General features: G+C 31.4%; 1 protein-coding gene across 4 annotated transcripts in view; it reads left to right on the forward strand.

Annotated features, from left to right (window-relative positions):
- LOC143062770 (ATP-binding cassette sub-family C member 5-like) overlaps window positions 1-14561 on the forward strand; it is a 93130-nt gene that overhangs the window by 73825 nt on the left and 4744 nt on the right. For all 4 annotated transcript variants that reach the window (XM_076234559.1, XM_076234551.1, XM_076234574.1 and 1 more), the window contains 7 exons: window positions 321-505; window positions 1223-1411; window positions 2961-3090; window positions 4249-4531; window positions 4934-5120; window positions 5750-5839; window positions 14102-14285. In XM_076234559.1, the coding sequence (XP_076090674.1) occupies window positions 321-505; window positions 1223-1411; window positions 2961-3090; window positions 4249-4531; window positions 4934-5120; window positions 5750-5839; window positions 14102-14285 (1248 nt within the window). The remainder of the gene's footprint in view (window positions 1-320; window positions 506-1222; window positions 1412-2960; window positions 3091-4248; window positions 4532-4933; window positions 5121-5749; window positions 5840-14101; window positions 14286-14561) is intronic.

Below are 14561 nucleotides of genomic sequence, written 5' to 3' on the forward strand. Positions count from 1 at the left end.
ATCTCAACTATCCCCTATACCTCTAGACAATTTAGAATACACAAGCACACACCAATACAAACAGTAAGACTCAGCTCAAAAGAAGTCCGAGTCTTTTGTCAGAATAAGTAAGAAAGAAACTAAGCAAAAAATACCGCATAAATTAACAAAAGACTACTAGAAGTTACTGACATACTTGTAATAAATCATGTCAGGACTAAAGTTTTGACTGCTCAGCTCATGACACCGTGTTGAAAATGGACAAAAATATAAATTTATAAAGATTTTGTTTTGAATATGTATATAACGATATTGTTATCATTTAGTTTTGACGTTTACAGGAAAGCTTACAGAGAAAGAGGACTTGGAAAAGGGAACTGTCAAATTTAGCACGTACACAGGTTACATTTCGGCTGCTGGGGGTGTACTCATCTCCATTGTTGTAATAATTTTGTTTGCGGCATCTACGGGGTCTGTAGTTTTTAGCGACTGGTGGCTAAGCATATGGATAAATTCCTTATCTAAGGTATGGAGACGATTTTTTGTTATACTGACGGTACATCAAACGGCTTTGGGTTGGTTTCATCTTTTCCTAAGACTGAACTTTGTCTCATAAAAAAACAATCTCGTATTATACTCGGATAACTGTTGACTAAAAGTAATTAAACGTGACCTGTAATTTCTATCGACATGTATGATACAATGCATATTGTTTACTTGGCCAAAAATATGTTCAAGGAAAAAACAAGCATTTTGTATGAATATGATAGACAAAGGAGATGTGGTATGATAACTTATGAGACAGAGTCCAAATGAAGCAGTTTAAAGCACAAATATGTCACCCTACAGCGGTTTTTTTTTGATAGAATGTACTTTTGTTGAACAACACACTTATTCAGAACATTATTGAGTAAATATATTGTAGATATTCATTTTGCAGTGAAACATGCTTACGACAGTTACCGTTAACCCTACAGTTTACAATACCTAAATACATTACTATAAAACTGCTGAAACTGATTACACTAGATAATCATACAAATAAGCAATAATGAATTCTAAAACATAAATCATTTATGGCTGTGAGAATATTGTCCAGCATGAAACAATATGATAATATAAATAGGACCCTAACTTCTTAAGTTAAAGAGGGCCCAATTGCAGAATAGATTTTGGTTTTACATCTGCTTAATGCTGTACTATTTTTTACGATAATGATCATTTCCAATATTATACCACACAGGAAACTCTGCTGGAATCTAGAAACTTAACAACAATTAAAATATTACTAGTGACAACACCTGTTACATACAATTCCACCACCAGATCATCAGACAGTACAAGACAAAGTGATGTCTATTTTCTAGTTTATGTCTGCACAATTGGTGGCATCATATTTTTGACTATTATTCGAGGGTTTATTGGTGCTGCGGTATGATTATTTTATTATACATTGCTTCTATCAGGTTTAAATTTTGACTCGTACTTAAAGTAGATTCATGGTACACCGCCATCTTGGATTGTACAATCGCAGTACAAAATCGGTCTAGTTATTTGCCCAAATCTCAAAATTTGGATACAGATTTGCAATTTTGTTGTTAGTTTGTTTGTTTATATAATAAAAACTTGGTGATTTATTGCATTATAAAAGATATTTAAACAAAAAATATAAAATTTTGAGTTTTTACAATCATTTTTTTTTTCAAATCAGCCATTCAAGGGTAGATAACTCTTTCATTAAGCATTTATGCTGGACTGATAGGGATTTTTTTATTTTTACTTGTAGCAAGAAAACAAGTTCGGTGACACAATTTTTTTTATTTTCATTTTCTTAAAACATATTATAAAACCTTTATTTTCACAATTTATTGCAAAATTCTATCTCAAAGAAAAACTTTTATGTACACAAATATGTTTTTTTCATGAAAAATCTAACCAAATTTCGGCAATTTTGAAGGACTTATAGCTTAGAAAATAGCCCGGTGATCTATACTTTTTATTATATTTTTGAAACAAACATATTAATATTAAAATCTTCATTGTGGCAAAGTATAAGAAAATTCAATTTAAAAAAAATATATACTAATGATCTCCCTGAGGTTCTATTTGAGTACTGTTAACATGAAACACCTTCCAACAGAATAGTATGTAAAAAGTAAAGGAGCAAAAATATCGAACTCAAAGGAAAATTCAAAACGGAAGACGCTTTTAAAAATCCAACGAATGTAAATGAGACAACAAACTAAACAACGAATAATTTTAATGGAGTTGTATAAGAACAGTATATAAAGCTTAATCTTACAAGATCTACAGTACCTGTTCTGTCTAATCTTACAAGATCTACAGTACCTGTTCTGTCTAATCTTACAAGATCTACAGTACCTGTTCTGTCTAATCTTACAAGATCTACAGTACCTGTTCTGTCTAATCGTACAAGATCTACAGTACCTGTTCTGTCTAATCTTACAAGATCTACAGTACCTGTTCTGTCTAATCTTACAAGATCTACAGTACCTGTTCTGTCTAATCGTACAAGATCTACAGTACCTGTTCTGTCGACAAGTAGTACATATACTAAACATAAACAAAACTAGTCTGTCAGAGTCCTTGAAGGACAAAAACAAGACAATGTCCAAATATACTTACACTTTATTCTAAAGACATGTCCGCTTAAAATAAAATTATATAACTTTTTACAAAAGGAGATTCGTTATGTGTATTGAAAAAGATACGGAAGATACAAAAGAAACATTCAAAAGTCGAACAAACACAACATAGAAAACTACAGCTAAATAAAGGCTGCAGTAGAACACCACTATCCCAATCAAAAACCAATATTCGAAGTAAATTTAGTTGTAATAAATAAACAGACGGTGATTTAATATATTAGCTTCATGAAATGATAAAAACCCGAACGAGCTTCATGTTAATGTAGTATATTTTGCATTTATTTTTTTTGCTGAATTGCAATTTTTAAATAGGTGACAATACAAGCATCCGTCCAACTTCACAAGAGGGCACTACGGGCAGTTTTATTAGCTCCGATGCATTTCTTTGATGCTAACCCTACTGGTAGAATACTCAATAGATTTTCTAAAGATGCGGATGAAGGTAAAGTAATTTGATAATAGATTGGTTGCAAGATATGGCCTAAGTATGCAAACAGTTATTATTTAATACGCCAGACACGCGTTTCGTCTACATAAGACTCATCAGTGACGCTCAGATCAAAATAGTTATAAAACCAAATAAGTACACAGTTGAAGAGCATTGAGGACCCAAAATTCCAAAAAGTTAAATACCAAATACGCCTACGATAATTTATAACTGGGATAAGAACATTCTTACTTTTTCGAAAAATTCAAAGTTTTGTAACAGGAAATTTATAAAGATGACCATATAATTGATATTCATGTCAACACCGAAGTGCTGACTACTGGGCTGGTGATGTACCCTCGGGGACGAAACATCCACCAGCAGTGGCATCGACCCTGTGGTGTACATAGTTATCAAAGGTACTAGGAAATAATTTAATACGCCAGACGCGCGTTTACTCTACATAAGACTCATCAGTGACGCTCAGATCAAAACAGTTATAAAGCAAAACAAGTACAAAGTTGAAGAGCATTGAGGACCCAAATTCCAAAAAGGTATACCAAAAACGGCTAAGATAATCTATTCATGGGACAAGAACATCCTTAGTTATTCGAAAAATTCAAGTTTTGTAACAGGAAATTTATAACAATGACCATATAGTTGATATTCATGTCAACACCGAAGTGCTGACTACTGGGCTGGTGATACCCTCGTGGACGAAACCATAGCAACCATAGCAACGATTAAATAAAAAAAAAACATTTACACTGCAGCAGATTTCTATAAACATTGCAAAAATGCAACAACTAGATAAATAAAACTTATTGTCATGTAAAATAAATTATGAAAACATATGTCAAGAATTAAACTTTATCTTATTTATTAAAGGGCCAAAAAGAGGTCTGACTCATTTTTACCTCACCTGACCCAACAAGATCTTCTTCCGAAATACATTTATTTCATTGTAAGCTGTCATCCTGTTTCTGGAGTCGCCGTATGCGGTTTATATCTTTGGTCTTTTACAATGTATATTCATGATTGACAATGTCACGTGCTGTTCGTTGTTGTTTCTGTTTGTTTGTACAACTTTTTTGATCGCAGTTTTTTTTTAAATGGACCCGTTTAATATCCGATTGTATTTCTGTTATCCTATTATATATTCTTTGATTGTAGTTGACGTTTTCCTGCCACAAAGGATTGATGGTATACTACAAATATTGAGCACTGTGCTTATCTCCTTAGTATCAGCTGCAGTAGTAATACCATGGATACTTATAGGAGTTGTTCCAGTTCTCATCGCCTTTGCTGTTTTGAAAAACATTTTTAATGCATCAACTAGACAAATGAAAAGATTATCAAATGTTGCAAACTCACCATTATTCGCCCATCTTAACACTACAACTCAGGGATTATCTACAATAGAGGCATATCAAGAGAGGAATAGCTTTACCGAAAAGCAAGTATATAGTCATGTAACTGTACTCAACCTTTAAATTACTTATGCCTATACATCTCTAGCCTTTGTCTAGTATTTTCTTCGTGATTTGACAAATGATAAAACAAATCACCTTACATTAAGACACTGAAAAAGAATAACTTAAAGCGCAGATGAAAAAATATTTAACATGGTATTTTTAATTTCTTGCTCATAATCTTATTCTAAGAACTATCCAAACAATTAACTTTACTTTAGTCAGATAGTCAGAGAAACTGATTGATATGACTTCTTCGGCTAATTTACTTTATAATACATGTATGAGATGTACATGTTTATTTAAGGTCAGAAAAGCTGATTGGTGTGACCACTACGACCACTTTACTTAATGATACATGTATGAGATGTACTGGTTTATTTTAGGTCGGAGAAGCTGATTGATGTGACCACAACAACCACTTTACTTTATGATACATGTATGAGATGTATAGGTTTGTGGTTAGATTTAATAACATCTATTATAGTAGTAGTAACTGCAGCTGTACTCGTCAGTACCAAAGGATCAGTTAATCCAGCTTTAGCAGCTCTTGCCCTGACTTTGTGTCTAAAGGTATTTTATTCAATAATATATCAGAAGACATGGTTGTTGTGATAAAATATTGTTCACACTTCCAGTATCTACTATGATATTACTCTCAACCCTTCTACTAAAAATAATAAATAAATGATAAGAAATACAAGCTCTGTGCCATCGTATAAACTGGAAGATATATGCTCCATAGGCTGACGTTACTATATAGGCTTATCCACGAAACTTAAAGACAAGCTTCGGGTAATTGTATTTGCAATATTGGGATTATTGAATGTTAGTGAACGAGCGAAACAACTACTTCCGAATCGTATTTAAATTTTTCATAGAGAATTGTCATATTGGCACTCATTTTATTCATATCGGATAATTTTGAAAAAAAATAAGAAGTAAATTTCATTTTGTTTTCGTTAATTAGATTATCACGGAGGATTATAATGCAAACGAAATATTTCATGAGTTCCTGTATTTATGAACTAGGGATTGTAGCAATGTTTGAAGTTGTTGTACGTTACTTTGCTTTAGAGACAATGGCTTATTTGTTTTCACTAATTTTACGTGTATTTGGTTTGCATTGATGTTTAATGCATTGGAAAGTCTTAGTTTCTTCTTACAATTGTCAGAACATAATTGTCAGTATCATTTCACAGGTTGTAGGTCTCATGCGTGAAACGGTTCGAATGATGAATGAAGTGGAAGCAAAATTTACCTCAGTTGAAAGGTTAAATCATTATATTGAGGTTTGTAGAATTAATTTAAATTCAAACTATAATAATAAAAAAAAACGAATAAAACACTTTATAACTTTCATGCGTCCGAAGAGCTGAACTCTTAAAAAGTCAATGGTTAAAAATGTATAGATAAAAATACCGAACTCGAATGTTGATTCTTAAAAAGGGAATTCTATAAATATTGTCATAATCAAACACGCGACTATATCATCCAACGGACCGAAAAGAAACATCGTTTAGTTATTTTGTAACGCAGTTTATAACAATTCTATTACACATCAGTGGTACAAAGGAATGGATGAAACTTTTTTCTTAACATATTGATCCTTAATACAAGTACATGTTCAAATTTTCATATTTTTTACTATGAAGGTAAATCCTGATATGCAGCAAAATATTTTTTTTTAAATACTTTTGATGTAGAATTCCTTATATTTTAGTCAAATTAATAAACTTTTGAATAGTTCTTGAAATGAGGACTTTTTTTATTTAAACATATTTTATTCAATAAGATATGAAAAGGATTGAGCAACAGACACAACCTATAAAAGCTCTCTCCATATTACATGTTCAAGGTATAATTCAGTTATAACAACTGTATTTAAAAAAAATGCAATATAGTGGAATATGCATGCTATTTATGAGCATACACGAGCAAATATATGTTTACAGTGTTACTTACTAAATGCAAAGTATATTTAAGTATATTGGCAATTACTCATCATGTATTCAAGAACCTGCAAATATCCTTTATAAATCATTAGAAATATATATATATATATGGCTTGAAAGAGACACTAAGCTTGTTTAGTGGATAAAATGAATTAATGTTTAAGTGGAGGAGAAAAAAATTAAAAATAAAACTAAATGAAACAAAAAGTAAGTAAGTTTCAAACAAAACGTTGAGTGTCACTGATATATGTATGAACAGATTTAAAAATAGCAATATTCATATCATATGAAAATAATCTGTTTCCAAAAAGTAATAATTCAATATTTTTATCAACATTATCAGCAATGGAGTTAATGGAATCAAGAAGGATCTGTCTTACATCATTGTACTTAGGGCAAATGAAAAAGAAATGTTTGTTATCCTCAACAGGGTGATTACAGTTTGGAAAAACGTGTTCTCGGATAAGAACTGATTAAACAGATGAGATTTTAGGTTGCTAGCATTATTTCTGAGTTGACAATGACTTATATTAAGTTTCCTTATCCCATAGTTGAAAGGTTTAAATATATCATCAGTCCTATAAAACTTTTCCAGTCCACTTCTAAATATACCCAAACTTTGGGATTTTTGTAAACTCAAAGGAAGACTATTCCAAAGTCTTATAGTGGAAGAAATGAAACTATTAAATAAGAGCTAGTTCTAGCAAGAGGCGGATGAAAAGTGTTATTTTCATTCCTCAAAGTATAAGGAGTTTGTCTGGGAAGATATGGCTGGACTAACTCATATAAGTATGAAGGTGTCATCCCATTTTATATTTCATAGAATAGTATAAGCTTATGTTTATTACGTCTATTCTCCAGAGTTTCTAAACCTAATTCAATATAAAGTTTTTGTCTGCAGGAATTACGTCGTAAACCTGTAATAATTCTAGCGGCTTCTATCTGAATATTTTCAAGAAGCTCAGACTCGTGCTGGGAGCAATTGCCCCATACAACATCACCATACTCTAATATATGTCTAATAAAAGCATAATAAATACGTATAAGTGAACTCCTATCTAATAAATGTTTAACTTGACGAAGCACACCTAGACGAGAGCAAGCTTTATTATAAATAATATCAATATGTGAGTTCCATGAAGCTGATGACTGAAACGTTATCCCAAGATGACAGTGAAGATTTATTTTCTCAACGTCTTCCCCATTTATCAAAAAAAATACAGCTGGGTGCTCCCTTTCCCTTCTAGTAAATACAATATTTTTAGTTTTCTTAGAGTTAAATTGAACAGCCCATGATTTTGCCCAATTTGAGATAACATCCAAGTCATCAGTATAAGAAGCAGCTGCTACAGCAGGATCATCATCTACTATAACAAATAAAGAGGTGTCATCTGCAAACAGTCTAATATCATTAGAAATGTCATTTACTATATCATTTATATAAATAAGAAACAGAAAGGGTCCTAAAACTGATCCCTGGGGGACACCTGCATGTATACTTCTTAGAGTTGACGAAAAACCTTCTGAAACGAACTTTTGTTGACGATCTGAAAGATAACTTTCTATCCAAGATAAGAGCTGATAATTTATGGCAGATTGTTTCAGTTTAAGTAAAAGTCCTTTATGCCAAACTTTATCAAAAGCTCTATATACATCACAAAATACAAACCTTACATACCTCCCACTATCCATATTACTAATAATTTTATGATATATTTCAATTAACTGATTAACTGTAGAGTCACCTGGCTGGAATCCAGATTGAAACTTTGACAAAAGGTTATTACTTCTCATATAATTATACAAATGTTTAAATAGAACTTTTTCCATAATCTTACAAACAATACTAGTAACAGATATTGGACGATAGTTTAGAGCTGAATGTGGACTACCTTTTCCTTTAAAAATAGGATTAACATGTGTAATTTTCAATTCAAGATTTTTAACTGATCTAAAATTTCTTTCTCAGTGACGACAAATTTATCTAAATGACATGGAGGAGGCTCATTGTTATCAGGAATTTCTGGTTCTGTATCAATATTAGCTATATTAGCAAAATGATTGTTCAGGATCTCTGATTTGTCCAATGGATGAATAAAAATTTGGCCATCATGTTCCAAAAAAGGGGGGGAATCTCTATTTTTAGTACAATTTGATACAGACTTGGCAATGCGCCACCATTTATCAGGAGGAATATTTTTGTCAATAAGTTGAGATGTCAGTTTGCACTTATAATCTTCTTTTGCCTTTCTAACTAAGCAGATAATTTCATTACGAATTTCTCTAAATGTTTTCCAGTGATCTGGATTATTTGAAGTTTTCGCTTTGTGGTGAATTCTATTACTTATCTTGTTTCTTATTAAGTTGTTCGTAAAAGGTTTATCATTTGGTCTTACTGTAATAGTTTTAGTAGGTATATATCTATTTACTATACTTTCGAATGTTCTGATAAAGTTCATATAAACATCATTTATATTATTTGAATTAAAAACAACATTATCCCAGTCAGTTTCGTTCAACTGGGTTTTAAGACCTTCATAATCTGCACGCTTAAAATCACGAAATTGTCTTAAACGAGTGTTGTTTAAAAGTTTTAAATGAAATTTCGACTGAACAGGAGTTCACTTATCGGTGTAAGATCAGTGTTTAATTTAATTAAGTTCTTGCGATTAGTCAAACATAAATCAATACAAGTACCAGTTTGGGTTGTAAAGTTGGTAGGCTCCCAAACAACATTTTCTAAGTTTAAACGAATAAGTAACTTTTTAAAAGAGTTACTTGTGTTTGACATCATATCGCAATTGAAATCACCACAAAGAAAAATTGGCAAATAACAATCAAGTGCTTTATCTACTGACTCATTAAATAAGTCCAATATATGAGAATTTGAGTTTGGAGGCCGGTATATAAACACCAACTAAAAGTTTTTCATTACTATAATTCCTCACTTCAACCCAAAGCAACTCAAGATTGCTTACAGATATGTCATTCTGTAAAATTAAATGTAGACTAGTTGTCACATAAATGGTCACACCTCCACCATGTCTATTTCTATCTAACCTAATAGGCTTATGAAACCCATTTAATTTAATTTGGTCATCGGTAATTGACGATGAGATGAGATTCTGATATACAAATAATGTCATACTCATGTAGTTCATTGTTTATGAGATCTAACTTAGGAAGTAAACTTCACACATTATTGTGTACTATTTTCAAATTCTTTTTGTTACTCTGATCTGGACCTGGATTTTGCTCAATTCCAGCAACCAGTAATAAAAACTGTATAATACTACTGAGGAAAAAAACATTTTTATGATTATAGGGAGGATTATGTTGTGATTAATATTATAGTTTACAAATTTACAGATTAATGTTAAAACATTGATCAGTCAAAACTATCAAAACTTATAATGAATATACAGTGAAACATAAGCACATGATGTACACTTTGGATAGACCTTCGAAACCAAAAGCTGGCATTTGCATTGATTAACAGGACACTCAAACATAGACGAGATAAAGTACAAAACAAAACATACATGAACATAATATATATATACAAAAGGAAAACATTGATAAATAACAAATGTTAACAATATCAATTATCACTTATAATAACTTTATAATAGCCTCCAATAATATTGTCTTCATATGTAAAAAAAACATTATTTGCAATGTCTCACAACAGAGCTTGGAATAAATCAAACTACTGGTAACCCTACATATTCTTTAACATCAATTACAAAGGACGAAATTTTACAAAATCATAAATCTGTCCTTCTTTCTATTGGTATCAACATCAAAGAAAACGAAGAAAACTTACCTTCATTATACTGGATACCTAAATTACACAAAACTCCATATAAAGAACGATACATAGCTGGATCTTCAAAATGTTTGACTAAGCATCTTTCTAAAGTACTGACTACTATTCTTTCTACAGTTAAAGATGGGCTTCAACAATATTGTGATGAGATATCTTTTACCAGTCGTGTTAACCTGATGTGGATTCTCAAAAATTCGAAAGATCTACTGCTTAATCTTCGATCAAAATCTTTGCAATTTTGCAGAAACATAAACACTTGATTTTTCTACGCTATATACTACTATTCCCCATGCTCAGTTGAAAGATCGACTTCACCATCTCATAAAACAGAGCTTTTTCTATAAAAATGGGAATCGTAGATACAAATTTCTTGTTTTGGGTTACAATAATTCATATTTTCTGAAGAATCACACTGAATCTTCCAGAAAATATACTGAAGATGATATTATCAAAATGCTGGACTTTTTGATCGACAATATATTTGTTGAGTTTGGAGGATTTATATATCAACAGACAGTCGGTATTCCAATGGGTACTAATTGTGCACCCCTGCTGGCCGATTTGTTTTTGCACTCGTATGAAGCAGAATTCATTCTTTCTAAAAGACAAAAAGAAAAAGCACCTTGCGAAATTCTTTAATTTTACATTCCGATATATTGATGATGTTCTATTATTGAATAACCCATATTTCAGCCAATACTTACATCTCATATATCCCGATGAACTTGAAATTAAGGATACTACTGGTACTAGAAAGACTGCTTCATACCTTGATATTTTCCTCAATATTGACGCAGATGGACGACTTCACACGAAAATCTATGATAAACCGGACGATTTCAACTTCCCAATTATCAATTTCTCAGCAGTAACATACCCTCTGCCCCTTCGTATGGTGTTTACATATCACAAGTGATACGTTATTCTCGTGCTTGTTAACACTATACGGACTTCATATACAGGAGTGTGCTCCTTACGCAGAAACTGCTCCAACAAAGTTATGAGCAGGACAGATTAAAATTGACACTCCGTAAATTTTATGGACACCATCACGAATTGGTGGATCCATACGATGTGTCTTTGACCAAACTAGCTAAGGACATTTTTACCACATGGTTGATTGTGGTTTGTAATTACGTCGTCTAATCTTTTAATTACCAAATGTGACTTATTACCGATTGTGACTGTTTTGCTGAGTGTGAATTCGCATTACTATAAGACGTGTTACGGTACTTATCTATCCCAAATTCGTGTATTTAGTTTAAATGTTTAATGTTATATTTGTAATTCTCATCGGATTTTGTCAAATGTGTTCACGTCTTTTTTTATTATATTCATGTGTTATGGCAAAGAAAATAAATCACCGCCTTCATTAATTAGATTTCATTTTGTTCAACGTAATCTGTACGATGGTTTACGTTTGAAGTTAGATTCAAAACAAACCGGACATATAATATAGTTAATTGCTACCTTAGTTTGCTATTACTAAGTATTAAAATGTGCATTGTTATTAAATGTAATAGCAGTATTTAGTTCAAATATAATCTTAAATCAATCCTTATTCTATCTTATTCATTCAAATGTGACGTCATTTTTCATTTTTTGATGATCTGTTTTACAAATTCAAATGTGACGTAATTTTTTTGTCATTTTTAACAATTTAAAATATGACGTCACTTGCTGTTGAAGTTTAAACTTATTCGGATGTTCTGCATTTAGCCGGGTTATGTAGTGTATTTCGGTTTGTTTCCTGTAATTAGTAAATACTTCAGTTTTATCATATATCTTTTGTATAGTCATTTTATAAAATTTACTGTTTGCAAAAGTATAAATTATTCTAAATAATAGCGATGTTCTGGTACCCAACAAAAAACCCTGGCCGTTTTTGGCACAACTTTTTTGAACTTTTGGTCCTCGATGCTGTTCAACTTTGTACTTGTTTCGGCTTTCAAACTTTCGTGGCGTCACTCGTAAGTCTTGTGTGGACAAAATGCACTTCTGGCGTATTTAAATTTTAAACTTGTTGCCTTTTGTTAGCTATTATTCGTGTGTTTCTTTGTCAATTATGTTCTCCTATTTATTTATATTGTAGTTCTGTAATGCTGTGTTGTCATTTTAATGTTATATTTCACATGGCCATATAAAAGGGAGGTTTGGCATGCCACAAAACCAGGTTCAACCCACCATTTTTTCCTTTAAAAATGTCCTGTACCAAGTCAGGAATATGGCCATTGTTATATTATAGTTCGTTTCTGTGTGTGTTACATTTTAACGTTGTGTTTCCGTTGTGTCGTTTGTTTTCTCTTATTTTTTAGTGTGAATTCACATTACTATAAGACGTGTCACGGTACTTATCTATACCAAATTCATGTATTTGTTATTCTCATAGGATTTTGTCTAATGCTTAGTCCGTTTCTGTGTGTGTTACATTTTAATGTTGTGTCGTTATTCTCCTCTAATACTTAATGCATTTCCCTCAGTTTTAGTTTGTTACCCCGATTTTGTTTTTTGTCCATGGATTTATGAGTTTTGAACAGCGGTATACTACTGTTGCCTTTATTTATATTGTGATACTGTAATACTATTGAGAAAAAAAATTAGCAAGGTCTGTGTTCATGCAATAATCTTTGTTTTAGAGTTACAAAGATGTGGGCAGTAATTGTAAATTGTGAGACTGTGAAATGTATAAAACAAAACAAAAGCAAAATAAATAAGTAAAAGGATAATATTTAGCTTGCATTTCAGACAAAAATTGAATAATGCGCAAAGGTATTGACTAGACTAATCTATAGAATATGCTAGACAGAAATTTGTAAACTCGACTTAAATTTCAATTTACGAGTGTAGAAGTGAGAAACATATTAATATATTTATCCCCAATAACAGTAGAAAAATCAATAAAAAAAAAAAATCGGGAAAATTTTCCCGAAATTTTCATTGTACAAATGAACTCAAAATCGTTCAATTTTTTGGATGTCATGTTTTGAATTCCCGCATCTGCGCAGGAATCTACAATGTACTTCCTTTTTCCGGTCTCGTTTGTATGAAACTTTGAGTAAAATATATATGTATCAGTCTAGTATAAAATAGGAAGGAACGCTATACCAATTTCATTTTTAATAGTTCCTTGTTATGAAAAACGTTACCTAATGATAGCGTTTCTATGTTTACATTGCATATGACGTCATAACTTAAATAAAGTCACAACTAAAATCACTGACAACAGAACCGAAATCGGAAACGTTACGGTATTTCCGTTTCTTTTTTTTTTTAACAAATATTTAAGTTACAAAAAATAATTCATACAGACTTCGTCCCCATTTACAGGTAATGCCTGCCTAATATTATTCTCTGTGTTTTAGATTCTGGTAATACTATAGTTATAAAAATAAATGTATGTGACACCCTTTACTATTGCAACCATTTGTCAGTTGTTTTTGTGTAAATCTCATGTGTAAAACTAGTTACCTTTGGATATAAATAATAAAAAATTTATGTTTACAAATCTGCAAGCAAACCAGAAATATGAGTTTTAAAATTTAAACCAAATACGTAGGAAACTTAAATTTTCCGGACAATAAGTATGAAATAAAAATAGTTGAGTAGTATGAGAGACAAAGAGACAGAATGTCAACCCAAGGTTCACATTTGTGTTATGAACAAACAATAATGATAAATGAACAGGAATTATATAAAAATACATATTTGAAACAAATATTGAAATGAGGACATACTTTAATTTCAAACTTAATTCCATATATTTGTTATAGAATATAGACGTTGAACCAAGCTCATTTCAGTGTAAACCAAATGATCAATGGCCAAATAAAGGAGATATACAGTTTTCTGATGTAGAAATGACGTATCGAGAATCATTGGCACCTGTTTTGAAAAACATTTCATTTGATATTCAGCCACAACAAAAAGTAGGCGTTGTTGGACGAACTGGTGCAGGTATTTATCAATACATGACAAGAAACAACTAACTTTTCTTCAGAATGTGATCTTATTATTTTTCAAGCCTCTACCGTTATTTCCATATAAGACTACAAGATCTATAGTTTTTGAAATCCAAAGCCATAATTCCGATCTTTTTTACTAGGAAGACTTTTCTTCTTTAACCAATTCAGGAATATGACAGTTGTTGTCAATTCGTTTGATGTTTTTTGTCATTTGATTTTGCCATGTGATTAGGGACTTTCTGATTTAATTTTCCTCGGAGTTCAGTAT

The sequence above is a fragment of the Mytilus galloprovincialis genome, chromosome 1, assembly GCF_965363235.1.
Source record: "Mytilus galloprovincialis chromosome 1, xbMytGall1.hap1.1, whole genome shotgun sequence".
Classification (NCBI taxonomy): Eukaryota; Metazoa; Mollusca; class Bivalvia; order Mytilida; family Mytilidae; genus Mytilus; species Mytilus galloprovincialis.